The 27,725-nt window shown below is 45.5% G+C and overlaps 1 protein-coding gene across 1 annotated transcript in view; it reads left to right on the forward strand.

The window, feature by feature from the left end:
• The first annotated feature begins 12,896 nt into the window (after positions 1 to 12,896).
• PNPLA2 (patatin like domain 2, triacylglycerol lipase) overlaps positions 12,897 to 27,725 on the forward strand; it is a 34,852-nt gene continuing 20,023 nt past the window's right edge. The window contains exons 1-2 of the mRNA XM_075837599.1: positions 12,897 to 13,022; positions 13,207 to 13,421. Coding sequence (XP_075693714.1) covers positions 13,235 to 13,421 — 187 coding nt within the window. The 5' untranslated portion in view covers positions 12,897 to 13,022; positions 13,207 to 13,234. The remainder of the gene's footprint in view (positions 13,023 to 13,206; positions 13,422 to 27,725) is intronic.

Genomic DNA, 27,725 nt, shown 5'->3' on the forward strand with positions numbered 1-27,725 from the left:
TTAAAATTACATACAAAAGAAGTTGCTTATATATCAACGAAAATTTGAGCACACAGGAAGGAAAAAAGGGTCAAAAGGGGAAAGGTCAAAGAGTGACTGTGACGTCATAAATAACATCTATATCGGAAAATTGTTTTAAAAACATTGATACCTACACAAAAGGAAAAAAGATAAAAGATCATCCGTATTACATTTTAGAAATTAGCACACAAGCAATTGTAATCTAATGTGTGGATGATCTAAAATGTAATACGGATTCTCCCTTTTCCCACTACCTCTTTACGTTCTAACTAGCGGTGACCATCTGGTTTACCGGTTTGGATCCTGGCAGCAGCACCTGTGGACTTTTTCATTGCCTTTTCCAAGCACTATCGTGGTGAGCATAATAGACCATGTTCAATATTCCATTTAAACCTCATTGACCTGCACTATGTGGCGCTGTGCTTTTTGCTTTTCTGTTCATGGTTTGGTGTGGAAGAACTAGAGCCCCACACAGAGCCCTGATCTCAACCCCATCAAAAACAAAGTAGAACGCTGATTGTGAGGCAGATCTCATCCAACGTTGGCCTCGCAAATGCTCTTTTGGCTGAATGAATTTAAATTTCCAGAGAGATGCACCAAAATCTTGTAGGAAATCCTTTCCATAAGAATAATGGCTTCAAAATGGGGCCAAACATTTTAAAGACCTCTAGTGGAAACACAACTTTCCATGTCTGCATTCCCCACCTGACTGTATACCATACTCCACTTTTATGTATGCTGTACTTACTTGTTGAGCTGCTGCCTTGTTTGTGCTTTAAAAAAGCCTCCATCTTGATTCTTAGATTTCTCCAGCTTTCTCTTCCTCTCTGCATTGCTATCAATCCCATGAAGCTTTGGCACAGCATCACATGACCAGCTAAAGACCATACAATTTCTGCATGCCGGGGGAAACTGTGATGATCAGTCTCTATATTCTCCTAAATAAGCTGAGAAACCATAAGTATACAGACAGGGAGGCTGCACAATATTCTTCTACATTATACCCGTGTGACAAGAACCTGTTTAAGTATCAGTGATAGCTGATTATAGATGTTTCTGTCCCCTCCTGTGCAACACTAGTGTGGTACGGGAGCTGCTGAAGCCTGTGATTGGTGACACATAGATCTCCATGGACTCAAGTAGAGAAATCGTGTCACCGAGACGGATTCACACTGCTGCTAAGCAACAATCCCAGTCAGATATATAGATAGAAGCAGCAAGAAAAATAACAGATGAGAGACTGACACATGGAAAACCATAATGGTACACATGGGAGTGCTTTGTTTTGGCTGGAGTGTCCCTGTGCACATGGTTTTGTAATGGGATGTCCAACAAGCTCATAGACGGTTAGGTGTCCACATACTTTTGGCCATATAGTGTGTATTACAGGTGAATACAGATCTATATACAGGACTGAAGATTTCTACATCATTAAAGGGTTTTTCTACTTTAAGGGTAGGCACACACACTGCGTGTTCAGGGAGGATACGATGTGTCAAGCTGCACTGTGTTTCTGCCCTAAACACCGCAGGGAATGGCGTCCTAAAAACCACACCACCAGAAAGCAGCGCCAAAAAAATACAAACGTTCGTACTTACCTTCTCCCTCTGTTCTGTGCATGGTCCGGCCTCCTAACGTCATGTTGCAGGCCATGTGACCGCTGCAGCAGTCAAATGGGATGAAACTTCAGCCCAGGATGCTGGACTGGGGAAGCAGGGAACTCTGGGTAATTTTTTTTTCTTGCCATTTTTGTGGCGGAGTCGCGATACCGCCGCAAGTTTCGCAACTCCACTTTTGTTGCGGTTTTAAGCACCCCATTGAATTCAATGGGGGAAACCCGCAACAGAAGAGTGGTGAGTCCGCTGCATTAATTGACATGCTGCGCCAGAAGAAACTGCACCGCTGGTCAATTTATGTGCATTTTTTTCGGCTGATTTTTTCCGCTGTGGAGATGAGATTTGGTGAAATTTACAATAATACGCTGTGGATTTTCCGCAATGAATTCGTTGCAGAAAATGCAGCGTTTACGCCGTGCGTTCCTACCCTAAGGCCGTGTTCCCACGAGTCGGATACGCTGTGTAAAAACTGCGCAGTGTATCCTGCCTGGAACCCGCAATACACGGCTCATACTTACCTAGGCCGTTGTTATGGTGACGCGCCCCTCCTGTGCAGTCCGCTCCGGCCTACCTTTATGACACTGCAGCCCATGTGACCACACATCCTCTTGGGATGACGGTTCATCCCATGTGACCGCCGCTGCAGTGGTCACATGGGATGCAACGTCATCCCAGGTGTCCCAACTGGTCGAAGAAACACAGACTTTTGGGTAAGAATGTTTCTTTTCTTTTTCCGTAGTTGCGATTTTTGCAGCGTAATCACTGAATTCAATGGGGAAAACCCGCACGGGAAAATCAATTAAAATGCAGCATCAATTGACATGCTGCAGATTAAATTAAGTTTTTTTCTAAATCTCATACACTTTGCTGCTACTGTAAATGCTGTGGAATTTTCGCATGTAATTCTGTTGCAGAAATTCCACAGCGTTTACGCTACGTGGGAACCCGGCCTAAGGCAGATTTTGCATTAATTCTTATGCCAAAACCAGTATTGGATGCAGGAGAGGAGATATTTCTTCTGTTTGGGTTCCCTTCCTGGTTGTGGCTTAACGATACATGCAAATATACGGGGTATTTATGAAATCCTTAGGCCCTGTTCACGTGGAGCATTTTGACGCGGTTCTTGCCGTGGAAAACGGCTGAAATTGGCTCCCATTGATTTCATTTTGCTCGTGGGAAAAAGAAGACATGCCGCATCTTGAGGTGTTTTCCGCCTCAAAAGCCGCATTGAAATCAATGGGAGACAGAAAAAAAACCACTGCAAACAGTCATGGCGTTTTGAGGCAAAAACCGCTTGCGTTTTTTTTCCTTTGCCTGTTGAAGAAAGAGGTAAAAAACTCGGTGTGAACAGGGCCTTTCCTGGTTTGTCTTCCCTTTGCAACCCTTGCCCTCATTATACACCCATGTCTTCCGATCCTTTCTTATGTACCTTTACCCGAAACTCAAAATAAAGAATTTACATAACAACAAACACATTCAAAATCTGCACTGTGTGAATAAGGCCCCATGCACACGAACGTGCTTTTGCGGCTGCAATTCCCCCGAAAATCCACGGGAGAATTGCGACCACATTCATTCCTATGGGCCAATGCACATGACCGTGGTTTTCAGGCTCATAGGGAATAATGGCCATTTGCGGGCGGCTTGCAGGTGACACTCCGCAGCCGACCGAAAATCACGGCCATGCACATGGCTACGGTCGTGTGCATGAGGTCACACACAGCAGATTTTGTTGCTGAAATTTTCTGCGACTTAGGCTTTGTTCACATCGAAAAAGAGCAAAGAAGTCAAGACCATGTATTTAAGAAAATACAAAAAATACTTTATTAATGTTACATGAACAAACACATGAATAAGATTAAAAACACAGAATAAAACGGAAACAGAACACTGAAGCAGCGGATCAATCCAATGGTGACACGGTAACAAAGTCCCCCAAATACAACAGTGTATGCAGAGTAATTTTAAACAGGTGAAATGTCTGGTATATTGCACGGATTATTATTAGATATTCATTAGTATACACACATGTAAGTAAGTCAAAATATAGCATAGACAAAAGTATATACATAAACCTGCAGGAGACAACGATAACTGGGAGACCAAGACCGGGGACCTGCGTTATCAGCTATTGAGACAATGAAAAACGGCTCAAGAAGTGACATGCACTTCTTTTTTACGCGTCGGTTTTGCAAACGGCATGTAAAAAGAAAATGCCCCGGGGGAACAAAGCGCAGTTTTTCCCATTGAAATCAATGGGCAGATGTTTGGAGGCGTTCAGCCCCCGTATTTTCAGCCGTTTTTCTGGGCGTTTACTAAAACTCTGCTTCAGGATGTTATGGAACCTTATGTTCCCAGTAGGAAAATGTATTGTTGCTAGATTTTAGGGCACTAAGCCACCAGCGTGTTATACTGCTCAGGTTTAGCGTCCTAAACATGCCCCTTAAGGCTGAGTTCACACGGGGCGGATACGCTGCGTAATAACATGCAGCATATCCACCCTGTGTGCCACAGGGAATTCCAGGCGAAAAAGCACACCAAACTGTGGTGCATTTTTTTGCCCGGAATGTCCGCTGTGAAACCTTGCACCACTTAGCCGGCCTGATGTCTCATCCTAGGAGACTGCTGCAGCCTGTGATTGGCTGCAGCGGCGGTCACATGGGATGAAGCGTCATAACAGGAGGATGAAACACAGACTCCTAGGTAAGTATAATATATTTTTTGTTTTCTGAGTTGCGTTTTTTGCAGCGGGATCGCTGCGAACCCACCGCAAAAACGGAACAACTGCTATTTGATGCGCGATTTGCCTCCCCAGTGAATTCAATGAGGAAATCCTGCAACAAATAAGCAGCGTTTACGTAAATACAATTGATGAGGCGAAATAAAACTGCACCGCAGGCCAATTTCGGAGCATTTTTTCCGCACAGTATTTACTCAGAGTGTGGATAAGATTTGTGTTATCTCATCCACTTTGCTGCTACTGTATTTGCTGCAAATTTTCTGCAACTAATTCCATTGTGGAAAATCTGCAGTATTTACGCAACGTGTGAACTGGCCCTAAGGGTACGAACACACAGCGTGTTCAGGGTGGATACGCTGCATAAAGCTTTGCAGCGTATCCACCCTGAACACCGCAGGAAATGCCGTCCAAAAAAAATCGCTCCATTGTGTAAAGCAGCACCGGAAAAACAAAAAAAAACTTTCATATTTTCCCCCTCCCTCTTCTCTGCGTGTAGTCTGAGCTCCTGGGATGACGTTGCAGGCCATGTGATCGCTGCAGCCTGCGATTGGCTGCAGCAGTCACATGGGATGAAACGTCATCCCTCCTGGCCGGACTGGAGAGGAAGCAGGGATTTCTGGGTAAGTATAACATTTTTATTTTTTTCTTACTTGCGGTGGAATCGCTGTGATTTTCGCGGGAAAATGTGGCAACACGCACTACTTTGTTGCGGGTTTAAGCACCCCATTGAATTCAATGGGAAAAACCCTGCAATAAAAGAGCTGCGATTCTGCAGCATTAATTGACCTGCTGCGTCTGAAGAAACCGCACCACAGGTCAATTTATGTGGTTTTTTTCAGCGGCTCTTTTCCGCTGTGTGGTGACGAGATTTGTTAAAATCTCACCCACGGCTTTTTCCTTCAACTATTTAACAACTGTAGCGCGAATCACGCGCGGCACACGGAAGTGCGTCCGTGTGCCGTGCGCGGTTTTCACGCACCCATTGATTTTAATGGGTGCGTGATGCGCGAAAAACACTCAAGTATAGGACATGTTGTGAGTTTTACGCAGCGGACACGCTACGTGAAAATCACGGACTGTCTGAACGGCCCCATTGAGTTACATAGGTCTGTGCGACGCGTGTAATTTTCACGCGTGTATCACGGTCATGAAACACGTTCGTGTAAATAAGGCCTTACAAATATGTAGTCCGTGTGACGGCTGTTTTTTACGGCCGTCACAAGGCTGCATGTATTTCTAAGGGGCTGTTCACACGGCTGTTTTTTTTAACGGACCGTGTGAAGGGCTCATGAAAAAATAGGACGTCCTATTTTTGTCCGTTTTCACGGATCCCTCTATAAACTAAAGTTTATGAGGGATCTGTGAAAACGGGTGCCGCACGTATGCGACTCGGACGTGAAAAACTGCAGTTTTCCACGTCCCGAGTTTACACTGGTTTGTAAGAATAAGCCCTTAGGGTATTCCCACACACAGTTTTTTTTAGGCGTATTTCTGAGTGTAAACACCTTGAAATACGCCTGGAAAAACGCCTACAAACAGCTTCCCATTGAATTCATTGGGAAATACACTGTGCTGATCACATGAGGTGTATTTTTACGCTGCTGAATTAAAAAAACGCAGTTTTTCGACACTATGAAAAACGCCTCAAAAGAAACTTCAAGTTAAAAGCTTCATTTTCAGCTTCAAAAATGCCTTGAAATCAGAAGCCGTTTTCCCTTGAAAACAGCTCCGTAATTTTCAGCCACTTCTTTTTGTACGTGTGAACACACCCTTAGCTATGTATACCTAGAATTAGCAGGTTAACCCTTGCATTGCTCATCGACAGTTTATCATTTTCTTGCCTGATTCTAGAGATTTGCCATGCAGCCATTAGTCCAAACGTGACGTTCAACATCATGGTCAGCTTTACCAATGCTAGGATACCAAACAGCGCTTTACCATCTCAGCACTGGCCGAACAAACAAACTCCAGTTTATACTATCAGCAGAAGTGTGTGTCAGCGTATATAGACAGATGGCACCTGCCAGGTGTATAGGGCGATTATCAGCACACACCTGTCCAGGTATCGCGTGGTTATCTTGGTTACACTAATAACTGGTTTACAATACGGCTTTTTCCGAATTTAATACGTTATTATTGCCTTCTAACTTTTACACATGACAGGCATTTTATTTGGCACAAACCCCACATCAATAATAGCAACATACCCCAATACCAAGTAAAAAATAAACAGCACTGCACGTGCCAACATAAATGTTCTGTTTACAAAGCCCATCAATTATCCATGGTCATTGTGTGTCCATTTAATTCAATCAGTAAACAGGCTAAAAATGCTGGGTAAGCGCGTTACCATCCACAGAAAACAAATATTATGCAATATATTGAGAAACTCAATGTTTCCTAATATTTAATATTACCAGCATAAACATAGTAGATCTGTTATAGCGGAATTCATTGTTGGCCTCCATGAACGTGGCAAAGTCATGTTCAGGGCGGATTTACACGAACGTGCTATACGTCCGTGCTACCCGCGTGGTTTTCACGCGGTTCGCACGGACCTACGCAAGTCTATGGGGCAGTGCAGACTGTCCGTGAGTTTTGCGCAGCGTGAGTCCGCTGCGTTAAACTCACGATATGTCCTATATTTCTGCGTTTTTCACGCATCACGCTCCATTGAGGCTGGGTTCACACGAGCACATTAACGTCCGTAATGGACGGACGTATTTCGGCCGGAAGTCCCGGACCGAACTCAGTGCAGGGAGCCGGGCTCCTAGCATCATAGTGATGTACGATGCTAGGAGTCCCTGCCTCTCTGCAGGACATCTGTCCCGTACTGTAATCATGTTTTCAGTACGGGACAGTAGTTCCACGGAGCGGCAGGGACTCCTAGCATCGTACATAACTATGAGGCTAGGAGCCCGGCTCCCTGCACTGAGTTCGGTCCGGGACTTCCGGCCGAAATACGTCCGTCCATTACGGACGTTAATGTGCTCGTGTGAACCCAGCCTGAAGTCAATGGGTGCGTGAAAATCACACGCACCACACGGAAGCACTTCCGTGGGACGCGCGTTATTCACGCAACAGCAGTAAAAGAATGAATGTAAACAGCAAAGCACCACGTGCTTTTCTGTTTACAAACATCCAAACGGAGTGTGATAATGATGGCGGCTGCGCAAAACGCCACGTATTTTGCGTGTGCAAAACGCACACGCTCGTGTAAATCCGCCCTCACAGATCTAGTACAGGAGTACCTACGGTCCAATAATATGGAGCTATATACTCCCTAGAAGCAATGCTTCTGGGGAAGGATACCTGCGTATTATGGAGTGGGATAGTGCGTAAAAATAAAAAAATGTAGTATGCCCTCGTCATTTACTGCAATAGTCAGAACAGAGGAGTGGATGTATAAAGAGTGGAAGCATACCCTCCAGGTGTAACAATTGTAGGAGGTATAATATCATCTCTGCGCTCCGTGCTGACAAAAATCCTGATACTTCTCTGACACATTTTCTTTAATTTGGCGAAATCAGGGATACAGCTCCAACTTACTACTCACAGCCTTAGGCCGGATTCACACGAGCTACTGCGTTTTGCGCACGCAAAAAACGTGGCGTTTTGCGTGCGCAAAAGGCACTTAACAGCTCCGTGTGTCAGCCCTGTATGATGCGCGGCTGCGTGATTTTCGCGCAGCCGCCATCATTATGACACTCCATTTGGATGTTTGTAAACAGAAAAGCACGTGGTGCTTTTCTGTTTTCATTCATCCTTTTCACTGCTGTTGCGCGAATCACGCGCGTCCCACGGAAGTGCTTCCGTGTGGTGCGCGTGATTTTCACGCACCCATTGACTTCAATGGGTGCGTGATGCGCGAAATACGCACAAAGAACGGACATGTCGTGACTTTTAGGCTGGGTTCACACAACCTATTTTCAGGCGTAAACGAGGCGTATTATGCCTCGATTTACACCTGAAAATAGGGCTACAATACGTCGGCAAACATCTGCAAATTCATTTGAATGGGTTTGCCGACGTACTGTGCCGACAACCTGTCATTTACGCGTCGTCGTTTGACAGCTGTCAAACTACGAGGCGTAAAAATACAGCCTCGGCAAAAGAAGTGCAGGACACTTCTTTGGACGTTTTTGGAGCCGTTTTCTCATAGACTCCAATGAAAACAGCTCCAAAAACGGACGTAGAAAACGCCGCGAAAAACGCAGCGAAAAACGTGAGTTGCTCAAAAAACTTCTGAAAATCAGGGGCTGTTTTCCCTTGAAAACAGCTCCGTATTTTCAGACGTTTTTGGTCACTACGTGTGCACATACCCTCACGCAGCGGACTCACGCTGCGGAAAAATCACACAACTGTCTGCACGGCCCCATAGACTAATATAGGTCTGTGCGACACACGTGAAAATCACGAGCGTTGCACGGACGTATATCCCGTTCATCTGAATAAGCCCAAACAACGGCCGTCACACAGACGCATGTATTTCAATGGGGCCGTTCACCTGGCCATTGTTTCAATGGACCGTGTGAAGGGTCCGTTGACACATAGAACATGTCCTATTTTCTTCCGTTTTCACGCATCCCTCGATAAACTCAAGTCTATGGGGATACGGGAAAACGGGACCCGCACGTGTGCAATTCGGACGTGAAAAATGGCAGTTTTTCACGTCTGAGTTTACACTCGTTCATGTGAATCTGGCCAAAAGGCACACATCTGTAATTGGCACACAGAGCTGCAGAAATTGGCACTTGCGACCTCTGGGCGGGGGAATCAAATGTCATTTTCTCAGACACATGAGAAAAAAAGGTAACATTTAAAATGCCCTCCCCTATATCGCTCTCTCAGCAGTTTTGAGGCCTCAAGACTAAGGGCTGATTCAGACGTGTGTGGCGTTTTTGCGCAAGCAAAACACGCAGCATTTTGCCTGCGCAAAAGCCACTTACCTGCTCCATGAGGCAGCATAATATGATGCGCGGCTGCGTGCTTTTCGCGCAGCCGCCATCATTATGACACGCCATTCGGATGTTTGTAAACAGAAAAGCACGTGGTGTTTTTCTGTTTACATTCATCCTTTTGACAGCTGTTGCGCGAAACAGGCAGTTCGCACGGAAGTGCTTCCGTGCGACCTGCGTGGTTTTCACGCACCCATTGACTTCAATGGGTGCGTGATGCGCAAAATACGCCGAGATATTGACCATGTCGCGCTTTTTGCGCAGCGGACAAACGCTGCGTAAAAAGCACGGACTGTCTGTACTGCCCCATAGACTTGTATTGGTCTGTGCGTGGCGCGTAAAAACCACGCGGCCTGCACGGACGCAATTGACATTCGCGTGAATCCAGCCTAATGCAGATTCCTTTTAAGGGGATATCTGTAGCTGTCTGTGGCCCGACGTGGGCTGTGTAAACGAGCGCAGTTCAACGAGACAACTCGTTGATCGGCGCTCATTTGTTCCTCTAACAAGGAGCTAGTATAGGGACGAGCGCTTGTTACTCTGAATGTTTATCCCCATATATTTTTATAATGTCGGCAGCACGTCTCTCTGTTTACGCAGGGAGATGCTCTGCCGACAACGATAAGGCTGGGTTCACACGAGCACATTAACGTCCGTAATGGACGGAACGTATTTCGGCCGCAAGTCCTGGACCGAACACAGTGCAGGGAGCCGGGCTCTTAGCATCATAGTTATGTACGATGCTAGGAGTCCCTGCCTCGCTGCCGGACAACTGTCCCGTAGTGTAATCATGTTTTCAGTATGGGACACTTGTCCGGCAGCGAGGCAGGGACTCCTAGCGTCGTACATAACTATGATGCTCGGAGCCCGGCTCCCTGCACTGTGTTCGGTCTGGGACTTTCGGCCGAAATACGTTCCGTCCATTACGGACGTAATGTGCTCTTGTGAATCCAGCCTAATAGTTTCAGTCTTTATAACGATCCGTTTTAAACAATCGTTCATCGGCTGATCGTTGTTGTGTTTATACAGGGAAATTATCGGGAAAGAATGTTCTGTGAATGCTCGTTTGTCCGATATTTGACCAGTGTAAAAGGGCCTTATTCACACAGCCATGTTCGGTCCGTGAAAAAAAATCAAAAAACATTGTGGCTTTAAAACAATAAAGAATGGACCATTTTTTGATCAGCGCAGAAATTGTGCAATTAATTCTGCATACAAATGGGTAATAATTAGACGCTTAATCATCTACTGGAAATCTATGACCAAAACGTTCACAGTGAATCATTGTTGACGACTTGTCGGGTGGCCACATCCGCCCAGATTTCCTCGTTCTGATCAAGAACATTATAAACCACATCTAATCAATGTTATTCACAACTTAAAAAGATTTCTAATTTGCTCTTTCGTTTCGCTACGGTATTTTGAACAATTATTATTATATCATAGGGAACCTGATTAGGGCAGATTTACTAATGTGATTGCGCCTAGACCATATCGTAAAATGCGCCAAAATATGTCACAAAACGTCACAAAGATTTACACCTATATGTGAAGCAAATGCGCCAAAAAGAACAGATGTTTGTGCCTCGCTAGTCATTATTCAAAAGTCTCTCAAACAGGAGGTGTGGCTTAGAAAAGAAGGGTATGGCTAAAATGCGCCACAGTGCAGAAACTAAGGGGGGAATATATTAAGACTGGCGTTTCAGAAAGTTGTACTAAAATATGCCTAATTTATTAAGAGGTGCACGCCTTTTAATAAAAAATAGGTGCATCTCTGGCCGTCCGTGATTTGCACAGTAATTTACGCCAGTTTCGGTCGTAACCTATGATAAATGTGTCAGGCCCTGCCCCCTTCTGATAAGCTGCACCTATTTTTCAGAAAAGTGACGGGAACTGCACAATAGTCAAAATTTTTACCATAAAATGCGACTTTTGTGCCTGGCGTAGAAAGGAGTTTTGAAGGAGTTTTCCCAATATCATGAATTGTCACCTAGCCACAGGATAGGTGACAATTTTCTGATTGCGGGGTTTCTATCACTGGGACCCCCACCGATTGTGAGAAAGGAGGTCCTGAGCCCCCAGATCCTCCTCACTGCTCCACCGCAGTGAGGACGACATTGAATGGATTGGCAGTCCAGCATGCGCCCTGACGCTCCATTCAAAGTCTATGGGAGTGACTAAAACAGCTGAGTACAGCGCTCGGCTGTTTCCATCATTCTCAGACAGTGAATAGCTAAAGTCAATTCAAGCTCTTCCTCACTGTGTGGAGTGCAGTGAGGAGAACCTGGGGGCTCAAGACCTCCTTTCTCAAAATCCGTGGGGGTCCCATCCTGTGAATAGGTGATCATTTATGATTTTGGGAAAACCTGTCACTAGCTCCTATAAAGTGAGGTATTAGGCTCACGTAATTGCTGCTGTGTCTGTGAGTCCAGCGGTGTTTGTTGCTTTTGTGTCCCCCTGTTGCTGAGATATTGCCCCCTCTTTATTTATTGCACAATATGTAAATGAACCACTGGCTACCCAAGTGGGTATGGCCGCCAACAATTTTCAATGGGCGGAGCTAGCAGACAGCCTCTGACGCTGACCTATCAGTGTGAGGCTGTTTGCTTCAGACATTCCCAGACACAGCGGCAATTCCGTGAGTCTAATAACTCGCTTTATAGGAGCTAGTAACCGGTCCTTTTTAAGTGCCTAAAGGCCCTTTTACCCGGGCCAATGATCGGGTGAACCAGCGCTCTTACGAACCCTCATTCCCGATCATTGCTTGGTGTAAAAAGGGCAGCGATCAGCCGACAAACAAGCAAACATTTATTTGTCAGCTGATTGGACCTTTTATGCGCCCTAAAAAATGGTCGCTTTTCGGCAGCACAGCTCTCCATGTAAACAGGGGACAAAATGCTAAATTAATGAGCGTTCTCCCCATACGTTCCGATCATTGCTCTATGGAAATGGAGCAAACAAGCGTCAATCAACAAGCTGTTGTAGTCAATCTGCCGGCGTAAAAGGCGCCTAAAATGTCTAGTAAGATTCGCCAAATTTATCATACAGCATGTACCACTGTGATAAATGTGACGCATCTTCTGCCTGGTCCAAATTTCCGCTGTCTAAAGACAACATTGGTAAATCTGCCCCATTAGGCTGAGTTCACACGTTGCAGATTTGTCGCAGATTTTGTTGCGGTTTTGACGCAGAGCTCACCCTTTTGCATTGCAAAGTGTAAAACCTGAGCTGAAAATCTGTGTCAAATCCACGACGTGTGAACTCAGTCTTATGTTCACACTCAGCGTTACTTCACACGTTGCTTTGTTTTCTGCGAATAAATTGAGAAATAAGAATAGTATGTGAACCCTCCATGTAGGACAAAAGTTCCAGCAGTGACAGCAGAGGAAAAGTGCAGCGCTCAGGGGCACAGCGCAGGGCGGGGCAAAGTGCAGCGGCTCCACCCAGACATGAGGGTGTAGCTCGTCCTCCGGCGCTCATTGGTGCGGCGGCTGTTTATCGGCTGTGACGTCTCCGCTGAGGAGAGCACGGTGATTGGTCGCTATGCTTGGTGTCGCCTGCGATGCCTCCCATAATAAAATACTAGGAATTGGAAAGAAAATAAGGTTCCAGGGACAGGACACCGGGGCTACAGAAGACTGCGGCTACTGGCGGAGTGACACTGACCGAGGCGACACCATCAACCAGGTAAATGTCGCACGGCTGTGGAATTGGCGCAGGGATCTATTATGGGGCGCTGCCATGTAGGAGACATAGCATTGGTGGCTCTGCGGTGGGCAGCGCGGGAAGGAGGGAGGGGGTCATGTAGCGGCTGTCATCTACATAGTGCACTGTATATGGGGATAATAGACCGGCTTCTCTTCCTGTACAGAATACACGGGGCAGCAGGAGTCTCGGACATGTTCCCCCTGGACTCCTCCTGGAACATTTCTTTTGCCGGCTGCGGGTTTCTGGGCATATATCACATTGGAGTCGCCAGTTGTCTGAAGGAACACGCTCCATTCTTGGTGGAAAATGCCAGAAACATCTATGGAGCGTCTGCTGGAGCCCTGACCGCCACTGCCCTGGTGAGCGGAGCCTGCCTGGGTGAGTGCAGCGGTATATATCGTCTATGTAGACAGTGTATATATATCGTCTATGTAGACAGTGTATATAGTCTGGATCTGTATACTTCTCTGTCATTACTCGTAGTCTGGGGCTTGTTCACACTAAAAGGTAACAAAAACGCAACACTAGTCTGTGCTTTTTGGTATTTAGGTTTATGTGGGGAAAAATGGGCACCCCTAGAGCATGCTGGGAAAAAAGCGTCCACGGAATCCGTGCTGGGAACGAAAAAGGCAAAACGTAGGGTATGTTCCCGCGGGGCTGGATACGCTGCCAATTTTCCGCAATGGATGAACGTGCAGATAATCCGCAGTGTTTACAGTAGCGGCAAAGTGGAAGAGATTTCAATAACTCTGCTCCCCGCACTGCGGCTAAAAAATCCTCACATAATTGGTACGGAAATTCAGTTGCGGTGCGACTTTGTTATCCGCGGCATACATTGGCATTCTGAGCGGAGATGCTGAGTTTTTTTTCCGTAGACTTTAATGTGGAGCATGAAATCTGTTGGAAAAATCGCAAGCGGTATTTTGTTGCGATTTTTACATCAATTCCGCAGCTTCAAATAAAGTGTTCTAGAATTAATATTTGACGCCGCGTTTCACGCTGAATCTGCAAGTAAAAAATCTGCAATGATTTCTGCAATTACACTGCATTTCTGCAGCAATATGCGCAGCAAAAAAACGATTTGCGGCGGATTTCTGTTGCTAAGAAAATCTGCAGTGTACCGGCCTGTTGGTAAATGCCCTTCTAGACGGCGATAATAATAATCCAAAGCTACAGAAATATTTTTTATATATATATAATTCAGCAGGAATGGCGTATTTATGACATTGGGGCTAGGGCTTCACGTGGTCCCGGTAAACTACGGGTGACTGACCATCCGGCAACCTCAGGGTTTCCTTTTGGGGGAAAAAGTTGCCGGTGACAATCGTAAAACTTTTAATATGGGGTTTCAGTCCCGGTTTTGAAGCTGGTCTTTATTAGAGAAGAAATTCTTGGAAATGTTCGTGGAATTATTTCTATGGAAAATAAAATTGTAGTTAATGGGGCAAAACTGAACCAACAATGTAACACATGGGGCAGGCTGTGGCTTAAAAAACAGAAATTAAAAAAGTAAAAATTCCTTAGGTTTAATTCACACTTGAATAATCTGTTACTTTGATCCGTTTTTAGATTAGAATAAGGGTAAAAAGTGATCCGTTAAAAATCCCATTAAAATGAATAGGATTTTTTAATTGCGTCCATTATGTATAGGCATCCATTTTTTTTTTTTTTTACAGAGATAAAAGTGCAGAGTACAGGACTTTTTCTCTGTTCAAAAAACAAACAACTGTCTAACGGATGGGTTATTTTTATCATTGGTGTCAATGTAAAACCTATACAAATAGCTTGTAATCCCTTTGCATCCTTTGGCTATGTTCACACGGGGTATTTTGCCGAGTTTTTTGACGCGGAAACCGCATCGCAAAAACGGCCCGAGAACGCCTCCCATTGATTTCAATGGGAGGCGTCGGCGTCTTTTTCCCGCGAGCAGTAAAACTGCCTCGCGGGAAAAAGAAGCGACATGCCCTATCTTCGGGCGCTTCCGCCTCTGACCTCCCATTGACTTCAATGGGAGGCAGAGAAAGCGTATTTCTCGCTGTTTTATGCCCGCAGCGCTCAATGGCCGCGGGCGAAAAACGGCGCGATAATCGCCGCGAAAATCGGCGTGCTGGGAGAGGAATATCTGCCTACAATGCAAGTGTAAATTTAGCCTAAATCTACAACGTAACATCGGCTGCTGCGGTTTCTTCAGTGAAGTGCACCAGTTGTAGTTTGCAGGGTGGCATTCACCATATATCCCCGAAAAAGGTGTGAATATGGTGCCAGCTATTGAACATCGCCAGCCTGTACCGGGTATTATGGACTGGCATTTTTCTAAGGAGAAAAGTAGTGGAAAACCTTCATAATTTGTGGCTGGAAAGCCGCGCTGCGTGTGTAGAAGTGTCGGCGGAGCTTCATTAAACACCATTCTGTTCAAGGCAATTGTGCCAGAAAAGTAGGGTGAGTGCCCTGATGAATCTCCCTCCATTGTATGGGGGTCTCTCGTTCATCGAATAGCCAGTGCTACTACAAAGAGGTCTGTCGCTCCGGAGGCCCGCGCCACTTTCATGGATTACATAGATTTTAATTGCAATGACATTTTAGGAGGACTGAACACTTGCCCCCACAGGTTACATCAACAGGGCACCTTGTTGTCCATTTATTATCAAGGGGCTCTAACAAGATGGAAAACCCCTTAGGCTGGATTCACACCGGCGTGGCGCAGCTCGGACGTGAAAAACTGCAGCCGAGCTCTGCGGGACGTGATCTCACGCATCCCCCATAGACTAGATTCTCTGGCTGACTTCTCTCTGACTATTGGTGACATAAATCCCTCTACATGAAGCGATCACAAATGATCAATCTCGTCCTGTGCAGTGTAATGGGGATCTGTCAGTGTATTCTCTCTGTGTGTTGTAGACAAATCCTGATGTGACCTTCCAGCGCTGCCTAAGCAGATCTCTGTATATACAGGCTGCTCGCTTGTCTATATTTCAGTCTACTCAGCTCCCTCCCAGTGTCACAATGTAAATCGCACATGAGTACGGTGCTAGGTCACCTGAGTCAGTTCTTTTATTACAGAGTCCTAGGCAGGGCTGTTTGAGGACTTGTCTGATCACAAGCATTATAATGGGACTTGTAAACTGTTTACCATTGGCCCTGTTCACACATGCGTTAGGATTTTCCGTTGTTGTTCTTCGTCATTGCAGCAGAACAACGAAGAACCGGAGTCGCTGGATCAGTCACCCAAGGGAACTTATTAATGGGTTGCCATTGTCTCGCCGGACAGGATAGTGCAGCATGCGGCGTTATTTTGCCCAAAGAAAAAGATGGAATCTGCGACGGAGGGTCCGACGCAGATGAAACAGAATCTTACCTGTTTAACGTTGTATGAATTTCTTTTGTCAATCGTCGTATAAATGGTGGCGATCAAATAGTTAAAGCTCAAAACGTTCGGTTCAGACAATCGCATAAATAATATGCTGGCGAACTGGTCTAGGAATCCGCATGTAACACGTGCAGATGCGCCATAAATTCGCCGTAAAAATGTGCGGTATTTCTGCAACAGGTATGGCACGCGGCAGATTTATTACACGGTAGTATTATTCAAACTCTTTCTTTTAGCTGTGGGCAACAAGGACTCCGTTTACTGGGGCTGTTGTTGGTAGATGGAACCCATTGTCCTTCTGAAGGGAGCGTTTTTTTGTTGGGGTCTTCTTCTGAGTTGACCCCATGACTTGTGATACTTGAGTCTGTTCATTAAAAGGGGTTGTACAGGATTAGAAAACATGGCTGCTTTTTGCCAGAAACAGCACCACACCTGTCCACAGGTTGTGTCTGGTATTGCTTCTCTGCTTTATTGTAGTGACTGGGGCTGATCTGCAATACCACACACGATCTGTGGACGGGTGTGGTGCTATTTTTGGTAGACAGAAACCACGTTTTTCTAATCTTGTACAGCCCCTTTAAATGACCATAGTACATTATTTAACGAGTCATTGTACCTTTAGGAAGCATAAAGTTTAGGCACGCATGTTACAAGGTAATTTATGACTGTGTGACGGGACAGTCTCAAAATGATGTATCATCTCAAAGTTCAGATCAGAACATTCAGGTCACAATGAGAAAGAATAGGAAGAGTAGAGCGTGTGTACAAGAAGAGAAAAACAAGACGGGCAAATGTGTTTTTTTTAAATTATATACGGCAGCATTTTGGTAATAAACGTCAATTTGACCGCACTGTCTGAATATCGCCTTAAAGTGTAGCTGAACGTTTGACAAACTTCGGACATGTCATAGTGACCTGTCAGAAGTTTAGATTGATGGGGGTCCGAGCACTGAGACCCCCACCAATCTCTAGAATGAAGCAGCTGAAGCCCTCGTGTGAGCGCTCAGCCGCTTCGTGTTTGGCTTTTTCCGGTAATCAATGTATCGGTGTACGGACTCAATAGAAAGTCTATGAGCCCGTACTCCGGTTCATCGGCTTTCTGGAAAAAGCCAAACAGACCCGAAGCGGCTGAGCGTTCACGCGAGGGCTTCAGCTGCTTCATTCTAGCGATTGGTGGGGGTCTCAGTGCTCGGACCGCCATCAATCCAAACTTCTGACATGTCACTATGACATGTCAGAAGTTTGTCAAACAATTAGCTACACTTTAAGGTTCCTTTTGGAGTTTCCGGGTGTTCTTGAAAAGTACCCATTAGTTGCTTTGATGTAAAGATCTCGGATTCTTCGTGTCGGCTGCCTCTGTGACATGCAGGGCCCGGTCCCCAAACTCCATCACTCCATATACTCCCTCTCCCCGCTCCAGTCCAGTCCTCTTCACCTCCACACAACATCCTGACGCTAAATGGCTTTAGGAACCAGTGCTGTGCCTGGAGGTGAAGAGGAATGGACTCAGGGGTGGTGACTGGGTAAGTATAAGGGTATGTTCACACGCAACCTCAAAAATGTCTGAAAATACGGAGCTGTTTTCAAGGGAAAACCGCTCATGATTTTCACATGTTTTTTAAGCCACTCGCAATTTTCGGTGCGTTTTTTACGCCTGTTTTTGGCGCTGTTAATAATAGTCTATGAAAAACGGCTCCAAAACGTCCCAAGAAGTGACCTGCACTTCTTTTTTGCGGCCGTTTTTTTACGCGCCCGTTTTACAAAACGACCGCGTAAAAAAAATAGCCCGTCGGAACAGAACGCCGTTTTTCCCATTGAAATCAATGGGCAGATGTTTGGAGGCATTCTGCTTCCGGTTTTTCGGCCCTTTATGGCCCGAAAAACGGCTGAAAATAAGCCCTGTGAACATACCCTAATACGGTGGATACTGTCTGCTGGGGCCCTGTATCTAAGCCTGTCACGTGACACTGTTTTCTGGGGCCCTCAGGAGAGAGCAGCGTCATCTTAGGGTATGTTCACACGGCCTATTTTCAGTCGTAATTCAGGCGTTTTACGCCTCTAATTACACCTGAAAAGACGGCTCCATGACGTCTGCAAACATCTGCCCATTGCTTGCAATGGGTTTTATGATGTTCTGTTCAGACGAGGTGTAATTTTACGCGTCGCTGTTAAAAGATGGCGTGTAAAAATACGCCCGCGTCAAAGAAGTGCAGGACACTTCTTGGGACGTTTTTGGAGCCGTTTTTCATTGACTCCAATAAAAACAGCTCCAATTATGTCCGTAAAAGACGCCGCGAAAAACGGGAGTACTTGTAAAAACGTCTGAAATTCAGGAGCTGTTTTCGCCTGAAAACCGCTCCGTAATTTCAGACGTATTTTGCGTTTGCGTGTGAACATACCCTCACACCCGCGTGGATCACATGACACAGACAGGAAGTGTCATATGATCAATGGGCCCGGCTGGCACCTGAAGACAATAGAAGACTTATACACAAGTGATTTAGTGAAGACCAGGCAAGTTAAGAAAACACTATGGGCCAGAGTGACACACTGATGTTTGGAAAGTGCAGGGGGTGCCCCACCATTAACTCTTGAAATGGGCCCTCAAAAAGCTAAAGAGAGCCCTGGTGTCATGACACGATCACCTGGATACAGCACTATTATATCTCTATATTTATACTGGACGCCGTGTGGACCATGAGATCGGTGGTGCTGAGGTTATCAGGAGCTGCGGGATGGAGGGTGGGAGATTTACCATAGCGTGGACAGAAGCTGAATGTACTGCCCCTTATCGCTTTGTTCTCTAGGATTATCTCCCTTGCCACTGTATATTACTCAGCGATACAACATGGTAATTGAGGACACAGAGCTGTAGACTTCGTACCAGGTGCAGTACACTCCTGCGTTCTAAAGTACAGGAATTAATAACCTTTTATCTAGTTACATTTGGTGTGCCAGCGTTTCTCATCATTTAATATTAATAAAGAGCTGAGCATGGCCACCTGGCACCAGAAGGGTTAATGCAGCATCGATTACTGTCAGATGAGATTTGCGTTTTGCACTAGTCGCTGTGACTGCGGGCTGGATGTGTGTGGGAACAGGTGGTAACTGGACACAGTCTCTAATCTCCGCTGTCACCTGCCTGTAATCCTACGCCTGCCTGTTCCTAGAAGCCAGGTGACAAGCGCTGCCAGAAGCTTCCTCAACCAACACTACCTCAGACGCGTTGCTTTGCGGCTAGTGTATACACTTGAATAATGTCCTTGTTTTTTTAAGCATTTTTGTAGTTGACTTTTATTATTTCGTGTTTACGATGCAGCTTCTATGTATCCTGTGTACATAGAAGCTGTATCGTTCTCTCAGCCGATTCCATCAGTTCAGCTGAACTGACGGCTCGGTGACAGCGGATCCTGTGTGTCTCTGATACACAGGATCCACATAATATCGATCACGTGTAAATTTTTATAACTTAGATGTGATTGCTATTTGCTGACTCCTGTGAGTCAGACAGGCAGGTCCCGCTCTGAGCTGAGCCGTCAGTTCAGCTGAACAGATGGAATCGGCTGAGAGGGAAAGATACAGCTTCTATGTACACAGGATACATAGAAGCTGTATCGTTAAAAAAAAAATAATAAAAGGTCAATTACAATATTGCTTAAAAACACAAACATCGATTTAATTAAACAAAAAAACAATCACAAGTTCACATGGCCTTTAATGGTGGATTAATTTCTGTAAGGCCTCATGCCCACTTCAGTTTTTTTCCTTCAGGGTGCTATCCGTTTTTGGCACTGATAGCACCCTGACCCATTCATTCAATGGGCCCATGCACACTTCCGTTATTTTGACTGATCCGTTGTTCCGTCAAAAGTAGAGCATGTCCTACTGTGGTCAGTAATTCCGTGACCGTGGGGCCCACAGAAGTCAATGGGTCCGTCAAAAAAATGGACGGCACACGGAAGGTTTCCATGTGCCGTCCATTTTTGTCGGATCTGTTGCCCTAGCAATGGCAGGGCGTGCAAAAGTTCACAGACTGGGACATGTCACAAGTTCAAATGAAGTTCAATACCTTCCATTTTTTTAATGGAAACACGGAAGCGAAACGGAAGCACAACATCCGTTTAAGGCCTCATTTACACGAACGTAATATACGCGCGTGCGACGCGCGTGCTTTGCACGCATGTCGTACGCACCTATATTAGTCAATGGGGCAGTTTAGACGATGCGTGAATTGCGCTCAGCGCGTGTGCGCAGAAAAAAACTCACGACATGTTCTATAATCGTGCGTTTTTCACGCACCCATTGAAGTCAATGGGTGCGTGAAAACCACGCATGCCGCACGGAAGCACTTCCGTGCGAACTGCGTGATTCGCGCAAGAGCTGTCAAACTCCTGAATGTAAACAGAAAAGCACCACGTGCTTTTCTGTTTACAAACATCCAAACGGAGTGTCAAATTCGAGATGAGCGCACCGAACTTCACCGGGTTCGGCCAAACTCGTTTTGACCGAAACCGGTAAAAAATGTTCGGGTACGCGACGTCAGGAGACAGTCACTGTCCACGGTGCTGAAAGCGTTAAACTGGTTCAGCACCATGGACAGTGACTTCCGCTCCGAAAATCCATGAACCTGTAAAAAAAAAAAAGACGTTCTGACTTACCGATAACTCCGGTCCGACCTCCCGGGATGACAGTTCAGTCCAAGTGACAGCTGCAGCCAATCACAGGCCAAGCACAGGCTGCAGCCAATCACAGGCTGCAGCGGTCTCATGGACTGCGGCGTCATCCTGGGAGGTGGGGCCGGATGACAAGAGAGGGACGCGTCACCAAGGCAACGGCCGGGAGCCCGGACTGGGGGAAGCAGGAAGTTCTTGGTAAGTATGAAAGTCTTTTTTTATTCACAGGTTGGTGTATATTGTGTTCGGCATTCACTGTTGAGGGTGCTGAAAGAGTTACTGCCGATCAGTTAGCTCTTTCAGCACCTTGGACAGTGACGGGCGTCGACTAGCCTCATCTCTATGATGGCGGCTGCGCGAAAATCACGCAGCCGCGCATCATACACGGATGACACACGGAGCTGCCAAGTGCCTTTTGCGCGCGCAAAACGCACACGCTCGTGTAAATCAGGCCTAAAACTGAAATACGGGAACGGACACTGAGTGCACACGGAAACTACACGGATACCAAAATGGACACGGATCCGTCAAAAACAGCCGTGAAAACAGTGATTGAAGTGTGCATGAGGCCTTAGGGCACATTCACACGTGGCGGAATTGCTGTGGAATGCCGCTGCGGACAGTCCGCAGTGGAATTCTGCAGCAGCCGTTTTTTACATTTGTTTCTATACATTTTTAGGAAACTTAGTTCAGACATTGCAGAAAGTAACTGTGCGGAAATTAGGCCGCGGTGCAGATTTTTCCCTCCGCAGCATGCTCGACGTTGCGGAGAAGAAGTGGAATTTCACTGCGGATTTCAGCCTTTGCCATGCAAAAACTGAAAACTGGGGCAAGTCCGCTGTGACATCTGCAACGTCTGACTTACCTGCCAAATATGCAAATGTTGGCTCAGATTCGTTGCGTAATTACCCTAAATCTGCACCAACATTTGCAGCGGAAAAATTCTGCTATGTCTGAACATGCCCTTAAACACACCAAGGCTTTCTCATAACATAAGGTACCGTACATAGCTTACCATCAATTACCCAAAAAGTCCAGGGTTAAGATCAAATTTGTACCCTTATGTAACTGATGCCAACTATTCATCCAGAACAACGGATACCACAGGCGCCCGATGGAACCCATTGACCTATAATTGGGTCTGTTGGGTTCTGTCCTGGTGTCTTAATAATGTTCTTTCATTCAAATCTGACATCATCTGCGACAAAGGCTCGGAGCCGCTGACGTAGATGTGAGAAGAGCCTTATTTCAGCTTACGGCACATTCAGCTGTTTTAGGCTTGTTAGAGCTCATCAGGGCAAGGATTGGGAACCATTGTATTGCTATGTTTACATAAGTAGTAGTAGTTGTTTTTTTTTTGTAATTGCGGCAAAAGTTTGCAGTTTTGAAAAACAATGGCGCAGGTTTTCCATGATTATTGTAGCAAAAAAAAACACAAAAACACTACAACAACAACATACTCCTGTAAACATATCCTATGGGACAAGACTGAAACTTGTAAAAGGTTGCATCATGATTCCGTTCCTTTTCATGTGATGATGGTAAACACAAGCCAAAACTTAACACACCTTGAATAAAGCTTTTAGTGACACCCCCCCCCCCCCCTTTACCCCCTTTTATCCAAATCACTCCAAATAAAAAACTGATTATTGGTTGCTGTGGGCAACTTCTCTACTGTGTGCATTTGTGTTTATACGTGGCGGTCAATTTTCTCTCTGAAATATTAGTCTATGTATCATGGTTCACTTTGGTTTATCCTGCTTTTATTGCAACTTCAAAGAACAAAAAATAAAAATATATTTAAAATTATTTGGAGAAACAAGCTGCGCCAATCGCAGATCGTTTTTGAAAGAAGTTCATTCTCCTGTGCCAAACAAGGATTGATACCCCTAAAACTAAGAGATTCCTAAGCAGCTGCGGTGCTTACTATAGAGTTCTTCACTTCTCAGTACACACTTTGGATACAGATTCTCATCTTTAAATGGATGAGAACATTCCATGTCAGTCAAGAGGTTCTGCAGCAGCTGAGGAGTTCTATTCTTTTAACTTCTCGCCAAGGCTACATTATCCCTTCTATAAATGCCACATTTGCAGCAGATTTTTTTTTATAGTAATACGGGACCGAATGTATAAAAACTGCATGTCCATTGGATCAGATGCCTAGAGCAACCAGAAAGATTTCGCCTAACGTTTTCCTTCGGTATAAAAGTGCTCTTATTGGTTGCTATGGGCAACTGCTCTCCAGTTTTAATAGTTACGTTTTGCTGTTTACAGCTTCGATGTTTCTTCTGATTATATGTTGATGTGTCAGGGTTCACACGTAGCAGATGGGGTTGTTTCTACAAAATGTGCACGGTCCTCTGTAAGCCTTGTTCAGATGTATAGGACAGTCGCAGAAATTTCTGCAACAAATCTGCCGTGTGTCCTCTGCAACACAAGCATATTGGTAGGATCTGAAATATGGACGTATTTCAGATAAAATCGCATCAGTGTATCATCCGTATGACTGATCAGTAACACTGTTGGGCCATCACGGCTACATGAGACGGCCACTTTGAAAAGCAGTTGAACTATTGATACAATACTGATTACATACTGATGCATCTGTAGTTGTCACTCTCCAAAGACTTCAATGGGCAGAAAAAAAAGGAATGGCGTACTGATAAGTAATACACTCGTGGGAGGTAGCGGCATAGTGCATCACTGCGGTGGGGTTCAATGTGTTTGCCTATCTCGTTGTTTGGAGGTGATCCTGTTTATGCCATCCCTTTTAGGCTATGTTCACACGCTGAAGTAAAAAACGGCTGTATGGAGCCGTTTTCAAGGGTAAACCACGTTTTTTGGAGAAGTTTTTCTATTGACACAATGAAAAACTGCTCAAGAAGTGACATGCGCTTCTTTTTACGGGGCGCTTTTTTTATGCACCTTTTTTTCAAACGGCCGCGTAAAAAAACGAAATCAATGGGCAGATGTTTGGAGGCGTTCAGCTTCCTTTTTTTTTCAGTCATTTTTCGAGGCGTTTACGCCCCGAAAACACTGCGTGTGAACATGCCCTTACAAGTACCTGGCCAGATTTGTTTGTGAAGAAGTCTCATGTAATATTGCCTGGTGGGGGTTATGTTATTTTTCTGTTCCAAAAAAGAGGAAGGAAGGGAACTGTAAACTAAGTGCAGCCCCGTGTTCTTATTACAACTTCCCTGCCACAATGAACTTCGACACACTTCAGTATATGAAATAGTTCTTCATAAATACACTGTAAAATGAGGCAGAGGCTGAGCCATGAACCATTGTGTCACGTTCACTAGATGATCTCGCAGATTTTGCCACGGATTTCATTTAGCGGCAGCAAAAACCGCGGATCTGAAAATCGAGTGCATGTCCTCAAATCCATGCAGCTTTTCCTGCATCGTGTGAATGGGGTTTGTAGAATTCACTGCTAGTCCCATTACAAGAGAAGTCCTTGAGTGGTCGTTTTCTATTAGGGTGTTATAATTTCTTCTTGGAAAGTTGGGTGATGACCACTTACTTACTCCATGGGTGGTCTATTTTATACCAGAAAAGGGGGGGGGGGGTATAAAAGCATTGAACGGAGACTACTGCAGCAACTAGAACTGCAGGACGCTGCGTGTTTATGGCCGTTTTTGGAGTTCTTTTTCTATGGAATCAATGAAAAACGGCTCAAGAGTTGACATGCACTTGTCGAAGCAGAACACCGTCTTTCCCATTTAAATCAATGGGCAGATGTTTGGAGGCGTTCTGCTTCCGATTTTTCGCCCGTTTACGGCTCAAAAAACGGCCGAAAATAAGCCGTGTGAACATACCCTCAGGGTATGTTCACACGTTGTGGATTAGACACCGATTTCTCTCTGCATTGCAAAGGGTAAAATTTGCCTTCAAATCTGACTCTATGGGACATGCACCCCTATGTGTTTAAAAAACACGTCCAAACGCATCAAAAACGCCTGTATTTTAAGAAGCGCTTTACAAAAACGCTAACATGAGAACAAGTCCTAAGAGCGAGCAATGTTGACCTGTTTTTCACGGTATAGACTGCTGTCTTATCTATGAGGAAGGTAACTGACCGTCAATAAACTCTTATAACCTCCCTGTGTTAACCCCCTCCCCTCTGGGTGCTGCATAACAAGACTGAGCGCTGCCGCTGACTGAAACCCTATCTGTATGGCTGAGCATGTGTGACGTTCTTAGATGTGTAGAACTATCTGCTTCTTAAATATATCTGGAATATTACATGACATTTTGGGGAATGGTTACATATATTTGCTATTTCTAGTGGTGCTTTTTTTGCGCAGATATAGATTAAGGCCTCCTGCACACGGCCGTAGCTGTGAGTGCGGTCAGTGATTACGTCACGGACGGGCTACGGAGCGTCATCCGCGGGCCGTCCGCAGTCCCGGACCGTGCACACAGAAGATGCGCATTCATTTCAATGAACCCAGAACGTACATAGCAAATGCGGACGTATAATGACATGGTTTTTTTTTTTTGTGGTCCAGCCTTTGCGGATAGTGTACGGCCGCAAAACATTGTGGACTTGTTACAGATTTTTCTTTTTCTGCATGAAATACACAATGTGTGAACATAATCAAGGATTTTGAGCAAGCAGCTAACTAGTATTACCCCCTTTTACATGGGCCGATCAGGTGAGCGAGCGCTTGTACTAATGCTCCTTCCCAATCATTGGCTTGTGTAAACATGGCAGCGATCCGCCGGCGATCCCATAAAAATGGGAATTTGTTGGCAGCATATCTCCCAATGTAAATGGGATTTGCTGCCGACACTATGAAAGTACCATGGGGATGAACAATCGTACTAACTATTGTTCGTCTCCCATACTCCGTCATTGCTCCAAGTAAATGGAGCGAACGAGCACCAATCGACTTGTTGTCGATCGGTGCTTGTTACCTGGGCAGAAAATGCCCACCCTTAGGCCTAGTTTACACGAGCGTGATATACGTCCGTGCGACGCGCGTGCTTTTCACGCGGGTCGCACGGACCTATACAAGTCTATGGGGCAGTGCAGACAGTCCGTGAGTTTTGCGCAGAGTGAGTGCGCTGCGTAAAACTCACGACATGTTCTATATTTATGAAGTCAATGGGTGCGTGAAAACCACGCATGCCGCACGGAAGCACTTCCGTGCGAACTGCGTGATTCGCGCACCAGCTGTCAAACTCTGAATGTAAACAGAAAAGCACCACGTGCTTTTCTGTTTACAAACATCCAAACGGAGTGTCATAATGATGGCGGCTGCGCGAAAATCACGCAGCCGTGCATCATACACTGATGACACACACAGCCGTTAAAACGCAAAACGCTGCGTTTTTTGCGTGCGCAAAACGCACACGCTCGTGTAAATCAGGCCTTAGCTAAAGTGCTACTAATAAAGTCCATTAACCAATCTTCCTATCCCATAAATGAATGGCTTATCGCTAACATATGCCCTCACTGTGTGATTGGTGGGGTCCAACTGCCGGGACTCACACTTTTTTTTTTAAACTCTTCATTTATTTTTCTTAAACGCTGATTTTTTTTTTTACTTGTTTTCTGCCTCCCTTTGATTTCATGGACTAACTTTCTGCTCGTTTATTGAAAAAACGTCTTGCTCTATCTTAGGGCATGTTCCAGTCTTAAACCTCCCATTGAAATCAATTGGAGGCGGAAAAAACAGCGCCGTGCGGCTTAACCATTTTTGACGCTTTATTTGTCAAAAAAAGGTTAGCAGATTTTCCAGATAAGTTAGTTTCCCGACCAAAAAATATGCATTGAACTGTGTAAAAAATAAAACACCTGCATGCTAATAGTTTATAGGGCACGTCCGCTCTATAAAGCCGCACATCAGTAGGGGTGTAGATAGGACACACGTAATGACCGCACTACATCATTCTCTTGAGTGTTTGCCATGTACTACTCATGATTTTCCCCCATGAACAAGTGCTCTTCAGTCATTCCTCCGCTCTGACTCGCCCAGTCTTCTGCCCGGCTGAGTACACTTGTGCCAATTAAGTCTTACGTCAATCAGATGCCTCCACCTTGAATGTGGCCCAATGCGACACCCTATCGCTATTTTATGAAGCACAATCTGCTGTGGTGAACTTATACTAAAATAGTGTCCCATTCAAGGACATGAGTCTTATCTGCCAGGAAGTCAACGTTCAAATGTACTTTCACAAGGTACAGTTCTTGGAACACCGAGTACAAATTTGCCCAGAGGAACATTTCAATGAATGAAGTAACTGATATTGGTGAGGGCACTTGGTTTGTTACCGAGACATTGGAATGGCATTGAGGCATGGGATAAAATACAGATTCATGTCAGGATCTGTGGAAAGTTGTGTGGCCGTCCCTGTGAACACTGTAAGGCTGGGTTCACACGACCATGTTGCGTCCGTAATGTACGGAACGTATTTCGGCCGGAAGACCCGGACCGAACACAGTGCAGGGAGCCGGGCTCCTAGCATCATAGTTATGTATGATGCTAGGTGTCCCTGCCTCTGCGTGGAACTACTGTCCCGTACTGTAATCATGATTACAGTACGGGACAGTAGTTCCACGCAGAGGCAGGGGCTCCTAGCGTCGTACATCACTATGATGCTAGGAGCCCGGCTCCCTGCAGTGTGTTCGGT

Source organism: Rhinoderma darwinii, chromosome 9 (assembly GCF_050947455.1).
Source record: "Rhinoderma darwinii isolate aRhiDar2 chromosome 9, aRhiDar2.hap1, whole genome shotgun sequence".
Classification (NCBI taxonomy): Eukaryota; Metazoa; Chordata; class Amphibia; order Anura; family Rhinodermatidae; genus Rhinoderma; species Rhinoderma darwinii.